Here is a 19615-nt window from a genome sequence, read left to right on the forward strand (position 1 = left end):
GATTATTCACAAGCTATAAATAAATTTACCTTGTTAGATGCCAATCCTCTTCCACAAATTGAAGAGGTACTGCGTGAAGTGGTCGTCAACAAAATTTTCATAACAGATGGATCTTAAAAGTGCTTATCACCAGATCATGATTGAAGAGAGTGAAAGATAATATAGTACTTTTGAAGCCTGTGGTTGATTATATTAATTTCATCGTATAACATTTGGGGTCACTAATGCAGTCTCTCGTTTTTCAGCGTGTGATAGACTTAATTATAGCGGAACAGACTCTTGTAAAAGCTAGATAGAAAAAGAAATTCTTAGTTTTGGACACTGAACTATAGAATATTGAGAATAGTAATCGTCATTGCACTATCAGATAAACTTACCACATTTTACACCAAACGAACACCATTATGGTTTGCCCAAGCTGAACACCAGTTTGGTGTCAAAGGTATAATCTGAGAGGAAACGAAATATGACTATGTTTGCTTGTAACTGGACGATAATACAGCTTCTCGAGTGGCACCTCTGATACAAAATCTTCCAAAAGACCCATATTTTACCACTAAAGGTAATCTTCTCGACCTATTTAAGCTTTCAGACAGCAAGAAGTACAAAGCTTTTCTGAATATTGGGGAATTGGGCATTCTTAAACGAAATGATAAATCTTCTGGATGGACACGAATTTTGTTATTTTTAACATAGTTTTCTTCCTTAAAGTAGTAGAGCAAGCTAATTTTACTGATATAATGAAACTCGCTGATTGGTTGTATGCATAGTACAAAATACAACAAACGACGTTTTCCTACACGATGAGTTCTAAAAGTCAACCCGAAAAAAACTGACACCAAAATTTGCTATTACCATCAAAGTTATGAAACTAGCTCCAGGAGATGTAGGCTTCCTTGTACATTGAAACTTCCTAAGCATTTACACACAGCAGTGTACTTGTCAATATTCAAAACATAGCTTAAATTAAATTTTTGTTAAATAATATTTTTTTACATTTCATAAATTTTAAAATAAGAATGTCTTCGTTTTACTCATTCTTGGCTAGTTGTCTCTCGTAAGATAGGGTGGGTCATCTATTGATGAGATGGTCTTCCATAATGACATTGTACATTCAGCTTATGTCCTTCCACTTGTTTAGATGGACTAGAAAATGGCTATGTCCAGTTTAAGCTTTTACAATGAGTCTGGATATTTCCCTTCCGAGCTTCATACACTTTGACTTCGGCTTATGAAGCATAGTATATCTATGTTTCATACTTTGATCTTTTTTATACTATTAACAACAATATTGATAAAAGAAGTCATGAATTATTTTCTTTATGTAGCTTGGAGGTGTCCCAATAGTAAACTGGTTTTGGCTCACAGTACCCCCCCTTCGCAAGATGATCTGCAATTAAATTAAATTATCTGTAATGTCGGAATACCCTTTGCACCATTCTACATGTATAATTTGTTTTACTCATTACTTTGATGGTGGTTTCTTTACATTTAATATTTTTCGAAAAAACTCCAAATTTCGTGAATTTTATTAGAAATTCATCTTTTAATAATCTAATATAGCACTTTGAGGACCTATAAAGGCGTTTGAGCAAAGAAATATCGCAATTTGAGTAGTAAGTGGATTAAAGATTGTAGCAATTGCGGATAGGGAGTCTAATCTGATCATTACACTGTTCAATATTTTTTCGTACTTGAGAAAAGCTTCTACACCTTGTGTTATGGTGAACATCTCTGCTTAAAACACAGAAGCCTCTTTATTTAATGAGAAGTCATTGAATGATAAATTGATACATCATCTTAGGTAATGGCCCATCCAGCACCAGTGTTTCAACTTTGTCTTTAGACCCGTCCGTATAGATGATTGCATCAGGATTCCTATTCTGATTATTATCTATCCAAATTTAGTCAAATGCTCTGTCCAGGTGAGTCCTTGATCAAGGGTAACACTTAGGTACTTCCTATGTGTGGCATATTCCATCACTTTGCCATCCATTTCCCATTGTAGAATGTATTTTGATCTCCGCTTATAAGCTGACGAAAAGACTATAGTGCTAGATTTTGAATTGTTTAAGATAATACCTTTATCTTTACCCCCATAACAGTATTTATTACTATTTACATTGAATTAAGAAGGATGTGGGTATTTTTTCCCTTAATTAAAAGGAGGATGTCGTCTGTGAAACCAACTACCTTGATTGCTCCTTTTTTAAGTTTATTAAGTAAGGTATTCATAATTATATTCCAAACAACCGGCAATAGAACGCCCCCTTCTGGGATCCTACGTGTTAAATTGACACAAACTTCTCCGCCTTTAAGCTTGGCTATGACCGTACGGGTACTTAGTATATTTTTTTACCAGAATCTGATACACTCTGGAATACTGAGTTTTTCCATTGCTCCATCAGCTGAATGAAATTGTCTATAATCAAATGCACATATGGAATCAAAACTGACAACAAGTTTGCATTGTTGTTGATAGATTGATGTTTCTATGATATCGGTCACTTGTAAAATGGCTGTCTCAGTTGAAAAGCTTTTGTATAGGCATGTTGTGAGTGGATTGTTGGAATTATTTCTTCAACTTTCCAGTATAAAATCAGCTCAAGTCCATTAAGCGTAAAGTAAGAAAGAGTTCTCGGTCTGAATAATTTTTCTCTAGCATCTTGGTATATAATCAGTCATGAGGATGACTTTATAAAGTTCTGAGATATAGACGTCGATGCTGTTGTCAAGTTGTTGCATTACAACTGGTTTCAATGCATCAGGTTTTGAGCTTTTTAATGAGCAAGAGAAGTTGAGGGATTCCCTGACCTTGTTGCTATCCAAGAAGTCTATGTTAAAATCGTTTACCTGCATGGATGTTCCAGAAAACCTAGTAATTTAAGCTATTGGGCAGGTGATTAAATATAGCCCTGATCCGTTTTATGAAGAATAATATAGTTTAACGTCGTTTTTTGAAATCTTATAAGTTGAGCGATATCTTTGGACCTTCAACTTTGCTGCAGAAAGTCCTCCATGATTTTCTCTGATTTTTTATAAGCACTGAACAATAATCATTCTTTTCGATTAGGTATTCCCTCTGTGGGAACCTCAATGATTGTTTGGTTATAGTTTGATGAGTTTATACCATAGGCTCTCAAGATGTTTGGTCTAGCAGGGAATTGATTTCGCTCCCACAGTTTTTCTTTTTAGACCCCAACAAATAGCGCCATGTTGACAGCCTTCTTTAGCAATTCACCTATTTCGTCAATAATATTTTGATTTGAACATATAACAGGTAATAATACTGTTTCTTCTTGGTACCTAAAGATGTAAATTTTGGTTCTCTAGAGAAACCGTTTGTGATTTTATGTGTTATTTCTGTCTCCACTACGCGCCTGGTGGTTCGCCAGTCTTTGAAACAGTCAGTATTTGATATTATTAACTTGTTATCACATACGTCAGCTCTATCTTCCGTTAAACTTATAGCAAAAAAAACTATATTTGAAATAGTATGAATAAAGAAACTAAATCCTATGCTCGTGAATGTTTTTTAATGTCAAAAGTCCCTTCCTACTACATATTTCTCTCATATTTATGTTCATTTAGTGGGTCGACCTCCCTTCTTTCAAGGATTCACTTACCTTTTTACAAGATCGATCGTTTTCTAGTTGGCCTAAAGCTTTTCTGATCTCCAGCACAGACGTGACTTCATGTGCACGAACATTGTGCTTACTTGAATATCACAATTTGGCGTTCCAATGAAAATAACCACCGACAAAGGCCGTCAGTTCCCTTTTCAACTCTAGAAGCAAGTATATATCTCTCTCGGCTATAAAATAACACTCATCATTTCATCCATAGTATAATGGATTAGTCGAATGTTTTCATCGACAACTCAAATCCCCCATAAAAGCACGCCTTGCTTTATCACAATGGTTAGACCACCTTCACTGGAAACTTCGAGGTAGCTGTACAGCCCCTAAAGAGCTTTTCCTTCTTCATCAGCAGAAATTATTTACAGTCAATTCTTGTCGATTCCTGGAACAATGATACATTTTTTGTCATCTCCTCCAGAAAAAAATCCACCTGACCTTCATACACATGTCACAACGTTACTTGCACATGTAACTGTCCATCGTTCATCACATCAAATAGATTACTTACCATCCACCAGTCAGAATGTTATCAATCAGAAACTACAAGCAACACAATCATTAAAATTTTGGAATTTTGATGGATGAAAATCTCTGAATTATTTCTTAAGGAGGCTCAGTGAATTACTTAAGCACGCAAAAAAAAATTTCTTTAAATTATTGCACTTCACTTCATAATTTTTCTGTGAAATGTTTTTAAGTTTCTACATAAGAAGAATAGTAATAAAATGAAAGAAGATATGCGTGCATATAAGTGCACATGCACTTCAGTAAACTCATGGATAGATTGCATACAAACTATTTTTTAATTTTAAGGCCACTAAATGCTGGGGTTATTTATCTTTTGGTATAATGTCAAGCCTCTTTTCTGACACATCCTGGCTCCTGACGAAGTGGAAATCCCTACTCTTGCCTAATCTGATGTAATGCTTTTTTTTTTCATCCATGAGTCGTATCCAATATAGATAGTCATCATGTTTACAATTTAATAATAATTTATAACAGATAATTAAGTGATTATTACTTCTCCTGTTCGAATTGCAATTGAAATTTGTTTATTTTTATTTTATCATATATTTATTAATGATTAATATTACCTAATTTGCCTCTGGTTTGAACTCATTAGTCATTAAATAAGTGATATTATTATCCTTATAAAATAAATGAAGGAAATTATATCGCTCGGAAAAGCTTTATCCGATGCGAATTTTCACACGGCGAGTGATTCCACATAAAAAATTTCAAGGGCCAGTTTTACTTGACCCTTTTTATTACATAATAATATTAAAAATAATAAAGTGATAATCATAAAAAATATCAAAAAAGAGAATATCTAAAGATAATACATTGATGCTAAATGCTTACCTAAATCAAATTAGGTCATTGAAAAACGAAGATAAGTCAGTTTTGTTCAGTATGTACTGAGATATAATGAAAAAATCCATAAATACAATGTTTATCTAATTATTACTTTGAATAAATATCAAAGAAGTTTTAACAACAAAAAATTTAATAACAATTTTCCAGGAACACCATGCTTATATTTGTGATTCTAGAAGAAATCAGAATTGCTTCAATGGCAGATATGATGACGACAAACATTGTATGAATCCTTCGGTTGCTTTTTTCAAAAATAAGGATTGTTATAATGAAAATTGTTTGATGCCAAACTCAAGTTTCTGTAATAGTGGCTGGTGAGATAAAAATATTTATTTATCTTTTATTTTATAAATATATTATTTTAATAAAGCTAAATTCTATAATAATTAACAGGAAAGGAATTGCATGTAGCTTATGCATTCCCTTGCCGGGTTGTCAGCATGGTATTTGCAAAAAACCATATGAATGTATTTGCAAAAAAGGTTTACTTGCTAATAATATTCTGTAACAAATGTTATAGCTATTTTTATTTAGGATATCAAGGCGTACTTTGTAATAAGCCCCAATGCGATAACTGCAAGCATGGTAGATGCATTGAACCAAATAAATGTTTGTAAGATAGTGCTATAAATGTTTATCTTATAATAAATAATATTTAGTACACTATTTTTATTTCTATTTACCCAAAGTTGTGATTTTGGATGGAAAGGAAACAATTGTGACGAGTGTAAGCTCTTTCCAAATTGTAAAAATGGAACATGTTTTCATACCTTTGAATGTAATTGTAATGAAGGGTTTAAGGGACTGTTTTGTAACATATCAGGTAAGGTTAATAAATAATATTAGAGATGTTTTTCAATCAGAAATATTATCTAATGGTTAATTTATTAAAAAATATATCTATTTATCATATTTAAAAGCAATAATTGAAGATAATCAATTAAGAAATAAACTTTTAATTGGGACAAAAAATATTGTACAAGATGTATAATTTAATTTAATTTATTCATAATGTGTTTATTTATACATTATTACACGGTAAATGTTCATTCTTAAATTAAAAGATCTTAAAAATTTATCAATTAAAACAACTTTTTTTATATACAGAAAGTCAATCACACAAAAATTATGTCAGATGGGAATCTCAAATTATATATATATATATATCAATGTTCCTTTAATTGGTCAGATGGGGTTGTTCTGATTAAGTATGAGTAAACATTATAGTATTACATTTACTCGATTCTGACCAAGGAGTTGTATGTTTTCATATACATAAAGTATATTTCCTTCTCTAGGAACGACCAAGACGCGAACCGACGCACATTAATTTCAAGATAATAATTTATCTCAAATGCATTATCCCTTGAGCTACGTCGTTCCATTTTTCGAATAACAACTTGTTTTTGTTTTTTTCGCACGTTTTCAGAATATCCACTTAGAAACAATCCTTGTACCTCTAACAATCCTTTTTATATATATATATATATTTATATGCAAATTCCTAAATACTAAAAGCGGAGCCAGATTTCACTGGCAAAAAATACATCGAACAGTAATGATTATATGAATTTTTTTATAGACACATATTTAGTAACTTTTCAAAACTTCTTTAAGTTTAAATTTGATAAAAATGACGTTTTATATCGATGAAAACATAAAGAAACTACTTTTGTTATTGTTCTCTTTTAAGGGGCCCCTTTGTTCCCACACTTCTGCTCCACTGCCAACATTTATTTTGAAAAAGAATATCGAATATTTATTTACGATAATTGATTGTACACAAACATTGAATTCAAAAATTATAAAATAATATCTTTTTTTATAAAATAAAATTTTATAACTAAAATTATTTCAAGTTAAAAAACAAATGTACCTTACATTTATCTTTCGAAGTAATTTTTAATCTGTTACACAAATAAAAATTTAATTAAATATTGTTAAATAAATATTTTATGGATAATATCAAAGAAAAGCTATATGAAGTATAGTTTACTTAATCAGATTTCTGCCCATTTTATAATCCACTCATTTATATTAGGGAAGCAAGGTAACTAATATGATATTTTAATTTATCATACTTTGCTTACTATTAAAAAATATAGTGAGATAAGCAATATATGGTTTAATATGCAACACTATCAAATAAAGGGTACACATGAAAAAATTAACTGTTTTATCTGTTTTTTAACCAAATAATCTGTTTCAGCCCCAAAATACAGATCCATCAAGTCTTACTCTGTATGTTATGATTTTCCAAAAATTCTATAGATGAGACAGGATTATCTACTATAATATCATATCATGTTTTTATTTATGTATGTCCACAATTCTAACGCATAAGATAGGGGTATTTATTTCAAAAGCAGATACAAATACAGACTTCAGACAAAAGATACAAGTTATTCAGGATTCAGAGTTACGTATTTAAAGCTATGTTTTATTCTGATCAGGCCAGATTCCTGGGCTCTGAAGGGCAAGCTTGTTTTTTCGCAAATAAATTGATCTTTTTCATAAAACAAGGTCTATTTCCTTAGTCTCAAAGTTTTTATAAAGTATTGGCTATAGATTCAAAAATGCAACAAAAAAATTAAAAATACAAAAACGAAAAAGGGAAATGTATATATATTAAATACGAATTAAAAAGGGAATTGGGAAGTATTTGTCTTAGTATTCTTAGTATGTGCATAATAAATTAATTTAAATAAATATATAATACAAGTACATCCTAGAATATAAATATACTGGGGGAGGGAAATTTTTGTAAAAAATATTCCAAAATTTAAATTCCACCAATCCTTAGTTATTTGCAAAAAAAATAATTACTTAAATAATTACAAAAATCTACAGCTATTCTAAAAAAAAATTCTTAGCAATTTTTTTTTTCAAAGACCCATAGTTGTTCAAAAAAAGTTCAATTTTTTTCCAAAAAATTGAAAAATCTATGTGTTCTAAAAAAATTAAATTATTTGTATAAAAAAAATTCAAAAATTAAATTTCGTAAATGAAATGTTTTGAAAAAAATTTCAAAACACATACTTATGCACAAAAAAAATCAATTTTTAGGTTAATTGAAAAAAAATTCCAATATTAAATTTTTTAGAATAAAATTTCCAGTATTAAGTTTTTGCTCTGCTTCATAATTTGCTTGAATTACCTTAAAAATAAATATTAAAAAAAAATTAAACCCTATTTTTTTTGCGTAAATTATTTCTTTAAAATATATACAATATGACTTATTATATAAAATGATTTCTAATAAAATATGATAAATTGAATAATTACATGTACCTTTCTGTTTCTTTTATTATTTTTGGTTTAATATTCCGTTAATTTTGTGTTTTATATTCGTCTAGTAACCCGTATCTTCAGACGAGTTCATGCTAATGAACAAGTTTATTATTCTTCTATAATATACATTCATATACCAAATATATTCAGTCTTTAGTTAGAAATCATATTGTGTATCATTTTGTTTTGTAAAAAGTAAGGCTTTAAACTTTTTATTTGTTAGTTTCTGTTAAAATGCAAAATTTGAATTTTGATAAAACTGAAAGAGAAGTGGCCATCATGGCCTTCCCAAGCAGGGTATCAAGGTAGCATTGCATAAAAGGATCATTCAAGATTATCTTAAAGAATATTGTCGTGAATAGGAGTTGAAAGAGAATGCGATGATAAAGTCATTAAAAACTCTGACAGATCAAACTTAATCTAAAAGGTCTGAGTCCGAGGGATCGCATCTTCCTTCTTCAATCACTATATCCCATTTCATGGAAACGTTCTCGAGGGGTGGGGGGGGTATGGGGGGCTCCTGTTTGGTGGGAAGACTTCGACAGTCTCGTTCATCCGAACCCAAAGTTGAGTACTCTTTATAAGTAGAGATCCCTTCGACAATTGTCATGACTCCAGTTCTCCTCTTGTAGACAGGTACGGATCGATTTGGGCAGAGTCGAGCAATACTTCGCAGTATGGTGAAAGGTCAGCTGGATATGAAATCTATCGACGCAACAAATCCCAAAAATATAAGATCATATTTTATGTTCTCTCGTGTAGGGTTCACCCCTTAGGGTTGTCCTTAAACGAAATTGAGAGCTCACTTGTCGCTATAATCGTATCTATATTACAACTGAAGCTCTTTTCTGAAGTAATACAAGAATGGAAGAAGAAATTGATTAAAAATGGGGAAAAGTTTTTGCCAATTAATAAATACAAGAAGTGCATTTCTAAAGAAACATCATTGAGCGTAGCCACATTATCACATACACAAATTGTGCCAAAAGATCAGAAGAATGGATCAGAATTGAGTTTGTCTAATGCCTACGTTACATAAATTCGTTCTTCATCTATCTATTGTGGTATTTTTAATCATCTATTATGGGAATGCTTCGGCTAGCCAATTAACCTACCTCGTCCCGTTGGGAAATAACAAAGAAACAAAAATATTCCTTTCCACTCTAATATGAAATTATTTGAAAAGTGTGAAGTGAAAGGATGCAGCAATAAGTATTATTCATCATCGTACTTATAAACTCTTAGTCGTGAGTTTTTTAAGGAAAGTGACTCCTCACCTTAAACAACTGTTAACATCCAATTCGAAAGAACTCCCTATTCAAGAAGTTAGATATATTTTCTCTAGTAATGCCTTCTGCCATATTAGTTAGGGGTGGGGTTACTTGCAGTGTGAGAGGATAAAATTAATTCCGAATCACTTGTATATATTTTCGGCTACAACACGACCTTAATTCACTGCTACGACCAGTTAAGAACTGCATTTCTTAGTATAAAAACACTAAATGCATATCAACAGTATAAACTATATATATATTTGTGCAGTTGTATATTTTATGTTATAACACTTGTCTCACATCGTTACTAATTGTATCACACAATTTTATTCCAAAAAGAAACAGAAAAAAGGCTTGAAATCATCTGGTAGTTAAACAAATAAGTCAATCATGCTTATTACTTTTTATCTAATAAGTTCTCCTAGGCTATCATTCTCATATTATTTATTCACTATTTTTAAAATGAATAACATATTATTAATATCTACGAATATTTTATTCGATACTGTATTATAATATTGCATAGTAATATTCTATCGAAAGCGTAGCAGTAAATTTGAATTTCTTTATAGAAATAATAAAATGGGCGATTTATATGATTATACTATATAAACGACGAGGGATTTACAAGAATTGAATTTCCGTCCTTTTGGAAATGGAGTATAAATATAGAATAACTTATTACCTTGTTTATATATCAAAAAGAATAAATCATGAAATAGCCATGATGTATCAAGCAAGAAGAGGGAATCGACACCTGACAACAAAATACATAGGGTATTTTTGTGTTAGCGAGGTAATGCCATAGTCTACAGTTTTCTTTTTGTACATCGTAGGAATGTAGGTATTTTCCTTTTAAATTTACTTTATCTAATAGATAATGTTAAAAAAGACATTTTGTCTCCAAAATCATGTCTCTAGATTCAATATTAAGGAAGTTATGCTTATACAAAGCTCAATTTTATATTTTGCATTGGCTATTGATGTTACATTATTTATTATATTATTAGATATATTTACTGTTTCTCAGGATATAATAAATTTCTATGGCAATATTCAGCTTTGTGTGACAGTATAATATTGAATATACAAGTCATTTGTTAATATTTTGCATAAGGCACCAAATTAATTCGTTTTGGCCCTATTTGATTGCATAGCTGATCAAAATACCATACAAATGAAATTTGTAAATACAGGAAGCAAGAATAGGGAGAAGCTTCAAACTTCATCCACTCACCTTCTTTTGATTTTACAACTGGCTTTGTCTTAAGCCCACAAATGGTAAAGCTAAAAAATCAACTGGAATTATGAGTTCAAAGTCTCGCAACTACTATTTATAGTTTCAGCCTAATGATTTGAATTTGATATTGCAATAATAAATCCTCTATGGATGCTAGGAAAATTCATAAAGGTGTTATATTTATTAAATAATCATTGCTGAGCAACTTACAATATATATTACAGTTTGATTTTATAGTGTTTTGGAGCTTCAATTAATTAATTACCGAGGATTTGAGTTCACTATAAAAATTTATATGTTAGTGAAAATTATATTCATATAATACCTTCCCCAAAAATAGAGAAAATAAAATTCAAGAGACTGAATAAAATTTACATAGACATACTGATTTATTAATATATACAAATATAATTTCAGAATATATAAAATTTTGTATGATATATTCTTAAGAAAATTAGGCCTTTAAGAAGTTATTTGCATTTAGAAGGAACTACATTTAAAAAGACAATTCCGATATTTAATGTTTGTTTGATCGGAGAACCAGTTAAGCTTTTGAAAAAAGTCTCTCATTTGATGCACTAGTAGGTAAAATTGTGTTTGTTTTAAAAAACACTTTTTTAATCCTCCTGTACGCCATGATTGAATTTATGTCACTGTACTCGTCGTCTCAATATCTATATATCTCTTGAGTTATAGTGTCAGTTCTTTTTTCCCTTGTCATATAACAGTGAGAGGAGGATGCTATTTTCGATGTTGAATCCTATATTAAAGGCTCTGAGTCCTCCATTGCTCTAAGTTCATCATTCAGATACATTCGAGCCCGGACTCTTTGCTCTTCTTCTTCTAAGAACTCTAATTTGAATTCTGGGAGATAGTCAAGAAGCATCTCCTTGGATTCAAAAAAGAGATTAACCAGTTTTTTAAGACCCTGAATAGCAGCGTCGGCCAAGACTCGGCACTTATTCACCTTTCCATTGGCCACATGGATGTAATTTCAGGTACTGAATGGTAAAAAGAAGATGGCCTAACACATTGTTTTATCCCCTTGCAGGTGGTCTAATGTGTCCGACAAAGGCTTCAGAACAATTATCCACTCTTCCAGAAAGGTAAACTCCGGGGGTGTTATATGCCTTAAATTAGGGGCAGCTAGAAGGATGCGAAAAGAGATGGGATTACTTTCCTTCATTTTGCTAATCTGTTGGACTGAGTCATAGGTATTATTCCATCTAGTCACTATGGGGGTTCTAATAGTCATCAAAAACTTTTCGTAGACGGTGTCTGCAAACTTGGTAGACTGGAAAAAATAAGTTCAATATCTTTTTCAACTTAGCATATGTGGAATAAAATGCCCTTGCATAATATCCACTCCTTGGCTTCAAAAGCATTATTGCAATCTTTAGTAGTTATCAATTTAAGGCTATTTGATAATAAATCGTCATAAATTATCTGGCTATAAATATTAAATTTGATAGATATATACCTATTTAGTAACATTAACTTGTGATTTATAAGAGATATAGATATACCATAGGCATACCTGAAGTACATTGGAAGTTTTGCATCCATACCATCATTTTCATTCAGGATGTTTTTAAGATTTATACCATCTACACTGTCCTTGTCGTCATCAGATGACTTGAGTTCACACTCTTTTTGACTACTAAGACTCTCAAGATGGGCTTGAAAGTCATATTCCAGTGATTGTTGGCCGAAGAGACGGAACACACTTCTGAAATTGGAGACGTTATCTGTGATCATTCCAACAGTCTTCCACTGAATGCCCCAGACTTTGGGATCTTTTGAATAGTCTTAGTAGTTAAAATATGAATGTGAGATCTTCGGATTCTGGTGTAGGCCAAGCTAAAGCTCTTCTTTTCCTCCAAAGGATCGAGGATATGAGCGGTTATTCCAAAATAGCTTTTGTGTCCATTGCTCCAGATGTCACCCGTATTGGATACATTGTCTGCTTGATCAAGCTGATCCTTAATAGAGGAACTCATCTTTTGAAATTGTTTCTCATGTTTACTCATGAGTACCCTCCCATTCATTACTTCTTCAGTAAGATTCTTGATGTGCATTAGATTAATGAATGGAGGAGGTTCAACCATTTGAAAAGGCTCACCTGTTTTCATGACAAATCTCACGATTACATTATCTACCTCAGATTGGGAAACTTAGGATGGCTTACTAACAGCACCACCATTTTTGAGATATCCAAGAACACAGGGTTGATGCGAATTGTTATTTGAGCTTTTTAAAACCCTGCCTCTCTTTTTGGTATTTCTTTCCAGGAGGTTGTAAAAGTCCTATTTGGACTCGGTATGTTTTTCATTTATATGTCGAATAATGTTTGCTCTCAAGCTCGTATGAGTTTGATTTTTTTTTACTTGGTTTGCATGGAAGACAACGATATTTCAAATTGGAATAGTCGCCCATATTGTTGAGCCCTTTAATCAGCGATATAAATTCAAAATAATCCTTGAATAAAGCCAGCGATCCTTCCTCTTTGGAAACTCATTCCTCACTGTGTCTTGGTCATATTACTTTCTTCTTGACAAATCGTCATAGAGAGATCTTTGTTATTGTCCAAGTTGGACGGAGAGGCTTTCATTTTGCTGAAGATATCATTTGCAGACATCCCCAGATGAATAAATAGAATAAACGAATTAATATAAATTTGCTGAAGTTATTCTTAGTTGAATGGGAAGGAATATGAATTCATAACGATTGGAAAACGCTCATATTTATAACTGAAATGGCCACACAAAATAAAGGCGGATTAGCATATCAGTACTTTTGGGTGCCTATGTACATAAGAGTTCATGTTTGCATAGTGGCTCTAAACTTAGTTGTATTTCAAAAAATCCAATGTTAGACCATCATGTAATCGGACTTGCTATAATTTTCTATTTGACGTACAATACCGACTGCGGGGCAAAACAGACAGATTTAACGTCATAGAGAATAACAACGGTATATTAATAGCATATAATACTAGGAACTATTTGATTAACAGTAACAATATATTATACTCTTTGACAACACTATTAAAACATCATTTTTAACAATAAGGGATCCACAGTAACTATAAAAATAATTGCTGCTATAGACAAAAAGAAAATGAACGTCAAAATGTACGCCGTTCATATTTTTCCCAGGTAGAGCTAATTGAACAACAGATCTAAAAACTTTCAAATTCGTGGATTTAAAGAAAAGAGTTCGGGAATAAGGACATGTATTGTTTCCTTCGGATTATCAGAGCCAAATTCAAGTGTATTTTAAAACATAATTCCCGTATATGTTAGTTAGAAGAAAATCTGTTCCGAACTAGAGCCATTTTTATTAATTTGAGCGAATGCTCTCATTTGAAGGATTTAGAATTGGTCAAACAGGACAATAATCACTGCTTAGGAGTGGATATTCTTGTTGGGATCAATAGCTACTTTTGTTTTGTAACCGATAGGCTGATGAAGCATTTAACAAAAATTAACGTTCCCGGAGCCTTAGGGACTGTGTTTCGATTCGTCTTAATAGTTTCAAACTCATACAAAGCTTCATTCAATATGAAATCTAGGTTATTGGTTTCAAAGAATTTGTTTGATCCTGGCGAAGAAGATGCACTTGACAAATTAGTCGAGAATTGTTGTAAAATGGAATTCCATAGCAGTATTTATAATGAGAGATTAGTAAACACCTGGTTGATTTTAAGACTCTCTCACCCTATATCACGAATCACTCACCAATCCTTGACCAACTCAAAATAGAAAAGTTTAAATTCTGTTTACATTAAAAATTAAATATTTCACTCATCGAAGGTGCTTCTATAGACCAAGCCTTACAAGACTTGATCGGTGAACGTAAGGTTCTAATAGATATTAACTTTTTATCTCCGTGTGATATATTAACTCGAATAGATATTCTATCAAAAAATTTACTTATTGGAAAGGGCATTGTTGCCGCAGCAGACCAAAGGGAAAGGGTGGCTAATTTGTAGAGACTCGAAAATCCCTAGGTTACGGAGCAGATATTAAAGAAGAATTAGAAGAGATTCTACCCCATGAATATACGAGAAGAGCTATTAGTTTCAAATTGGAGCTGTGTTCTCTACTCTTTTCTGCCTTGGAAAAAAAATTACAAGGCTCGAGAAAAATATTTTTGTTAAGATATAAAAATGGATCTAATATTAAAAATCATTTATTTATTTCGAGATAACTTTTTTTTTTACTTGGAGTTATATAAATGCAGACACTCTACAGAGCAGAATGCATGCCATTTTTGCTTAGAGTGGAGAAAATACGGAAAAACGCTCACTGATCTGGACTTGGAGCTTGATTTTCTCCCCAAAGAACATAGAATTGTTACCTCGTGTTTGGACTCCCCAATTTATGAAAATGAGAATCATGCTGAATCACTAAAAATATTCATGGAAACTCATTTCCCACAATGTAGACTCAGTACGTCTTCTGGAACATCCATGCAAGTAAATAATTTTAACATATACTTCTTGGATAGCAATAAGGTAAGGTAATCCTTTAGCTCCTTTGGCTCATTCAAAAGCTAAGGACCTGTTGTACTGTAACAACTTGGGGATAGTATCGTCGCCTATATCTCAGAACTTTATAAAGTCATCCTCATCAGTGGTTATACACCAAGATGCTCAAGAGAGATCCAAGCAAGTTTTTTTTCCAAAACCAGGCAAAAAAGATTACAACCTAGCCAAATCCTTCAGACCGATAACTTTTTGCAACTTTATACTTAAATCACTTGGGCAGATTTTACACTGGGAAGTTGAAGTGCATTTGATTATATACCATTTCATTCAACTGATGCATCAATGGAAAAACTCGGTATTCCAGAGTATATTATATCCTGGTGCAAAAATTTACTAAGTACCCTTACGGTAACAGCCAAGCTTAAAGGCCAAGAAGTTTGTGTCAATCCAATCCGTGGGTGCTCACAAAGGGGGTGTTCTATCGCCTGTCATTTGGAACATGATTATGTATAGTTTACTTAATAAATTTAAAAAGGAGCAATCAAAGTCATTGGCTACGCTAATGGCATCCTCCTTTTATTAGTGGAAAACATCCCCATACCCTTGTCAATGCAATGCAAAGGTCAATCAATACTTTTATTGAATGGGAAAAGAAAATAGTCTTACCTTTAACCTATCAAAATCAAGCACCATATTCTTTGGAAATTGATGGCAAAATGATTCAATATGCCACAAATATGAAGTCCCTAGGTGTCACTTTTGATCAAGGGCTCAACCAGACAGAGCATTTGAAAAGAAAAAAAACCCTCCAAGTGTTCTCGGATATGGAATATGGCCAAGGCAATCATAGGACAAAAATAGAGACTGACCTCAGACAAGGTTATTTGGTTGTATGAAACTATGATCAGACCTATCCTCTCCTATGGCTATCTAGTATGGAGACATGCAATATGCAATCACCACAAAGAAAAGTGCGAGTAAAATATTGAACACCATTCAAAGGAAAGCACTTTTGGCAATTACACATACATTTTGATCGACACTAACTGCAAGAATGTAGGTAGTTTTGGGTATTACTCCTTTGAACATATACATGAGGAACAGGCAACAAAATCAAGTTGGAGAACGAAGCATTTCTTACATGATACCTGGGATGGAATTGGTAATCTTCCAAAACGTCGAGGGAATCATAGTGATAAAATATTACATAAAAAGTAATCGCATTTGGATAGATAATAGTCAAATTAAGAATCCTGACACGATCATCTATATGAAAGGCTCTACATCAAGCAATGGATGAGGAAAACGAACACTTTCTTAATTTAAAATTTATTAAATGTAAAAAAAATATATATATATTATTGAACAAAATTTTAATGTTATGTAGGTTTTAGAATCTGTTGTAGTAACATAAATAGCCCATGGTGTGGTCGTGTTCGTTGCCTGAGTTTTGTAAAATTTTATTTTATGTATGTATAGCAAGCAGAAATAACTACTAACTTACTCGAATTTTCTAATTCTGCTATGGTTTACTTAAAAATTACATTAATTGTAGCATGGACACCTACCATCAACCTAATCCAGGAAAAGGGTCTCAATCGATGAGTTGGGTCAGCTTTCCAGCCAAACAATACTTCAAGCTTTAAATTCTACTAAAATTCTATCAAGTTTTAGAAGTACGGGTATATTTCCCTTTAACTATTATATTTTCGAAGAATCGGATTACGTAGCTTCTGAAATTACTGAATGTGAAATACCAACCAAGAGTACAACATCTTTGTTGCCCATTTCTTCAGAAAATTCTTGTAGTTCAATACAAAATCACAAATCATCAAGAATAAGTCCCCTAAAGTATTATGCCCACTACCTATAGCCCAACAAAGACCATCCAAAAATAGACGTTGCAAAGTATTTTGTTCTATTCTCACAAAAACGCCACTGAAATGTTAAAAAAAGGATTATTTACTATTTAAATTATGATTATTATCTATGAGTTATACGAATTATTTGTGTATTTGGAAAGTAATATGAATAAAAATATTATCATCTAAATAAAAGTATGACAGTGTATTTATTGACCAGAGTGTGATATATACCTAATTCTGGAATAAATTCGAATATACTTGATAATGTTCATATTGTAAATATGTCGATTTTTCTTAATTATTTCTGATCTTAATCAGTCATTCAATTAGATGCATCAACTTGCCCCATGAACCCTACGACATAATATTAATTTTATCTATCGAAACAATTTTAAAAAAATCAACGCAACTTTTATCTTTAAAATGTATCGACTTTTATTGTACATCGTTTACTCTTTTTATTATATATTACAAGTTATATTTTATGGAATGTAGCCGTAGATCTGCTAGTTTTGGAGTCCATAAGCCAGAAACTTTTGCTAGGACTTGAACAGACGTACAAACATTGTTTTTATTATATAAAACGATTTATTGAATGTAGTTTCTATTTATTTCAACTAACTTTAATGTTTTTGTTGTTGGTAATAATCATTATACTTTTTTTGTCATTTTCTTTATTAATATATTTTATTTATATCATTGATGTTGGACTACAATAAATGATCATAGTAATATAAAAAAACTTGCCTCATAACATGTATCAACTTACCGATACCTTGAGATAAGTAGATACATTTGCTAATTTTTATATTATTAAAAAAATAAGAAAGAATATTATATATATACATAACGAATTTTGTTAGTTAACCCTTTTCGCTACCTAGTTGCAAAATATTAGCCAAAATGAAAGGTTCTGAACTTTTTGATAACGTAAACACCAAAACGTGTTTCAACTTACCTCACCTTATTTACTAATTTAGAAATCTCTTAATTAAAAGGGAATATTGTATTGTTTAATCTTATTAATGATTTCGATCATTATTCTCGTCGAAATTAAGTTCAAGAAATACTACCAGCCCCCTACATATGCAGCGTGAGGACTCAAAAATTAGAATACTTATCGACCCAGTTTAGCCTCAGTTCTAACATTCTGACATTTTTTACTTGAAACCATTCGATAGAGTAGACGAAAAAGCTACAATTAAATGTTTGTTATATTTTTGTGCGATCAAAAATATCCGAACAACAAGCAAAACGGCAGAGGGTGTGCAATCTCCTCCACGCACAAGTCAATCTCTGAAAAGAGGATCTTCACGTGGACGCTGTTCGAACAGGATCGTTTTTTAGCGTCGAGAGAACCTTCAGGACTAAATATCGACCAAAGGTCATGGTCCTCGGGGTTGTGGCGACCGCAAGTAGCAAGATGCCCCCCCCCTAATTCTTCAAGGACAAGAAAAAAGTAAGCACAGATGTCTACAAAAAGGTCCTCAGGTACCATGTCTCTGTGTGAATATATATTACAATAATATTGCGGTAAAAAAATGAATTGTTTATTAATTCAATTGATCAATTATTTTGAGTATGAAGCATCTATAAATTTGTTATAATCCCCTTATATCTAAATTATTATTAATTATTTATAAAAAAGAAGAAAAATCAAAAATAAACATAACAGACTATTTTGTTTTCCTATTGAGAATAAATTAAAAATACTATTAATCAAGTTTGAAAAAAGGAAAAAAATATTCTGCAATGTTTACCTTTGGACCTTTTATTTCTTTTTTATGACATAATAGGATTAGAATTTATGTCATATGTAAATAATTATGAATTCTTCTTCAACCCTCCTTTGCAAGAAAAAGTAATCGAAAAATGATGAATTTGTGTTTTAATGAGGTAACTCTTTTACATATAAGGTTTTTAATCTTTTGCTGGACTAATATTCGTATTTATTAATAACGCAATGTCGGTAGAATTAAAAATATAAGCAAAAGAGAAAAAACGAAATTTCACTTATGTCTCTGTTAAAATTAAAAACAACTAAGTTAAATAATCTTCAGCCATTATAGTTGGCAAAATAAAACCCATTTAATCGAAGACTTGTCAAAATTTGGCAAACACCTATTAGTTTTTTAAGTACTTTACAGATTAAATTTCATAGAATAAAGTTCACAGTATCTACAAATTGCAAAAATCGTTATACTAATTATTTCTTTTAGTATAGTAAATTTTCTATACTTATAAGTAGAAAAGTTATTTAAGGCCTTCAAAAATATTTTCTAAACATAACAATATAATTATAATTCATTATGATAAAAATCTCTTTTTATGATATTGTTTAAATATAAGTTATAAAACATTTATCCGAAAAAAAAATAAAATTCTTAATATTGTATTTAGATTCAATTGCTAAAAAAATGATATTTTTAATATAT

The 19615-nt window shown here is 31.4% G+C and overlaps 2 protein-coding genes across 19 annotated transcripts in view; one reads left to right on the top strand and one right to left on the bottom strand.

Annotated features, from left to right (window-relative positions):
• Window positions 1-19615, top strand: part of LOC121126702 (uncharacterized) — a 58479-nt gene that overhangs the window by 25164 nt on the left and 13700 nt on the right. For 12 of the 18 annotated variants that reach the window (XR_011782351.1, XR_011782352.1, XR_011782347.1 and 9 more), the window contains exons 2-5: window positions 5166-5332; window positions 5412-5500; window positions 5553-5631; window positions 5708-5841. Coding sequence is in view for 10 of the 18 variants with exons in the window: in XM_071891896.1 (XP_071747997.1) it covers window positions 5166-5332; window positions 5412-5500; window positions 5553-5631; window positions 5708-5841 (469 nt within the window). In the remaining 8 variants the exon portion in view is untranslated. Of the gene's footprint in view, window positions 1-5165; window positions 5333-5411; window positions 5501-5552; window positions 5632-5707; window positions 5842-6711; window positions 7898-10155; window positions 10916-19615 lie in introns of those variants that run through there. The other 6 variants (XM_071891900.1, XM_071891901.1, XM_071891902.1 and 3 more) reach the window with 4 other exon arrangements.
• On the bottom strand, window positions 11320-19336 carry LOC139906787 (uncharacterized). The gene is given in 3 exon segments (XM_071892162.1): window positions 11320-11476; window positions 11636-11790; window positions 11851-19336. Coding segments are annotated over 3 exon segments (540 nt in total). The 5' UTR covers window positions 12079-19336.

This window comes from Lepeophtheirus salmonis, chromosome 12 (genome assembly GCF_016086655.4).
Source record: "Lepeophtheirus salmonis chromosome 12, UVic_Lsal_1.4, whole genome shotgun sequence".
Lineage (NCBI taxonomy): Eukaryota > Metazoa > Arthropoda > Copepoda > Siphonostomatoida > Caligidae > Lepeophtheirus > Lepeophtheirus salmonis.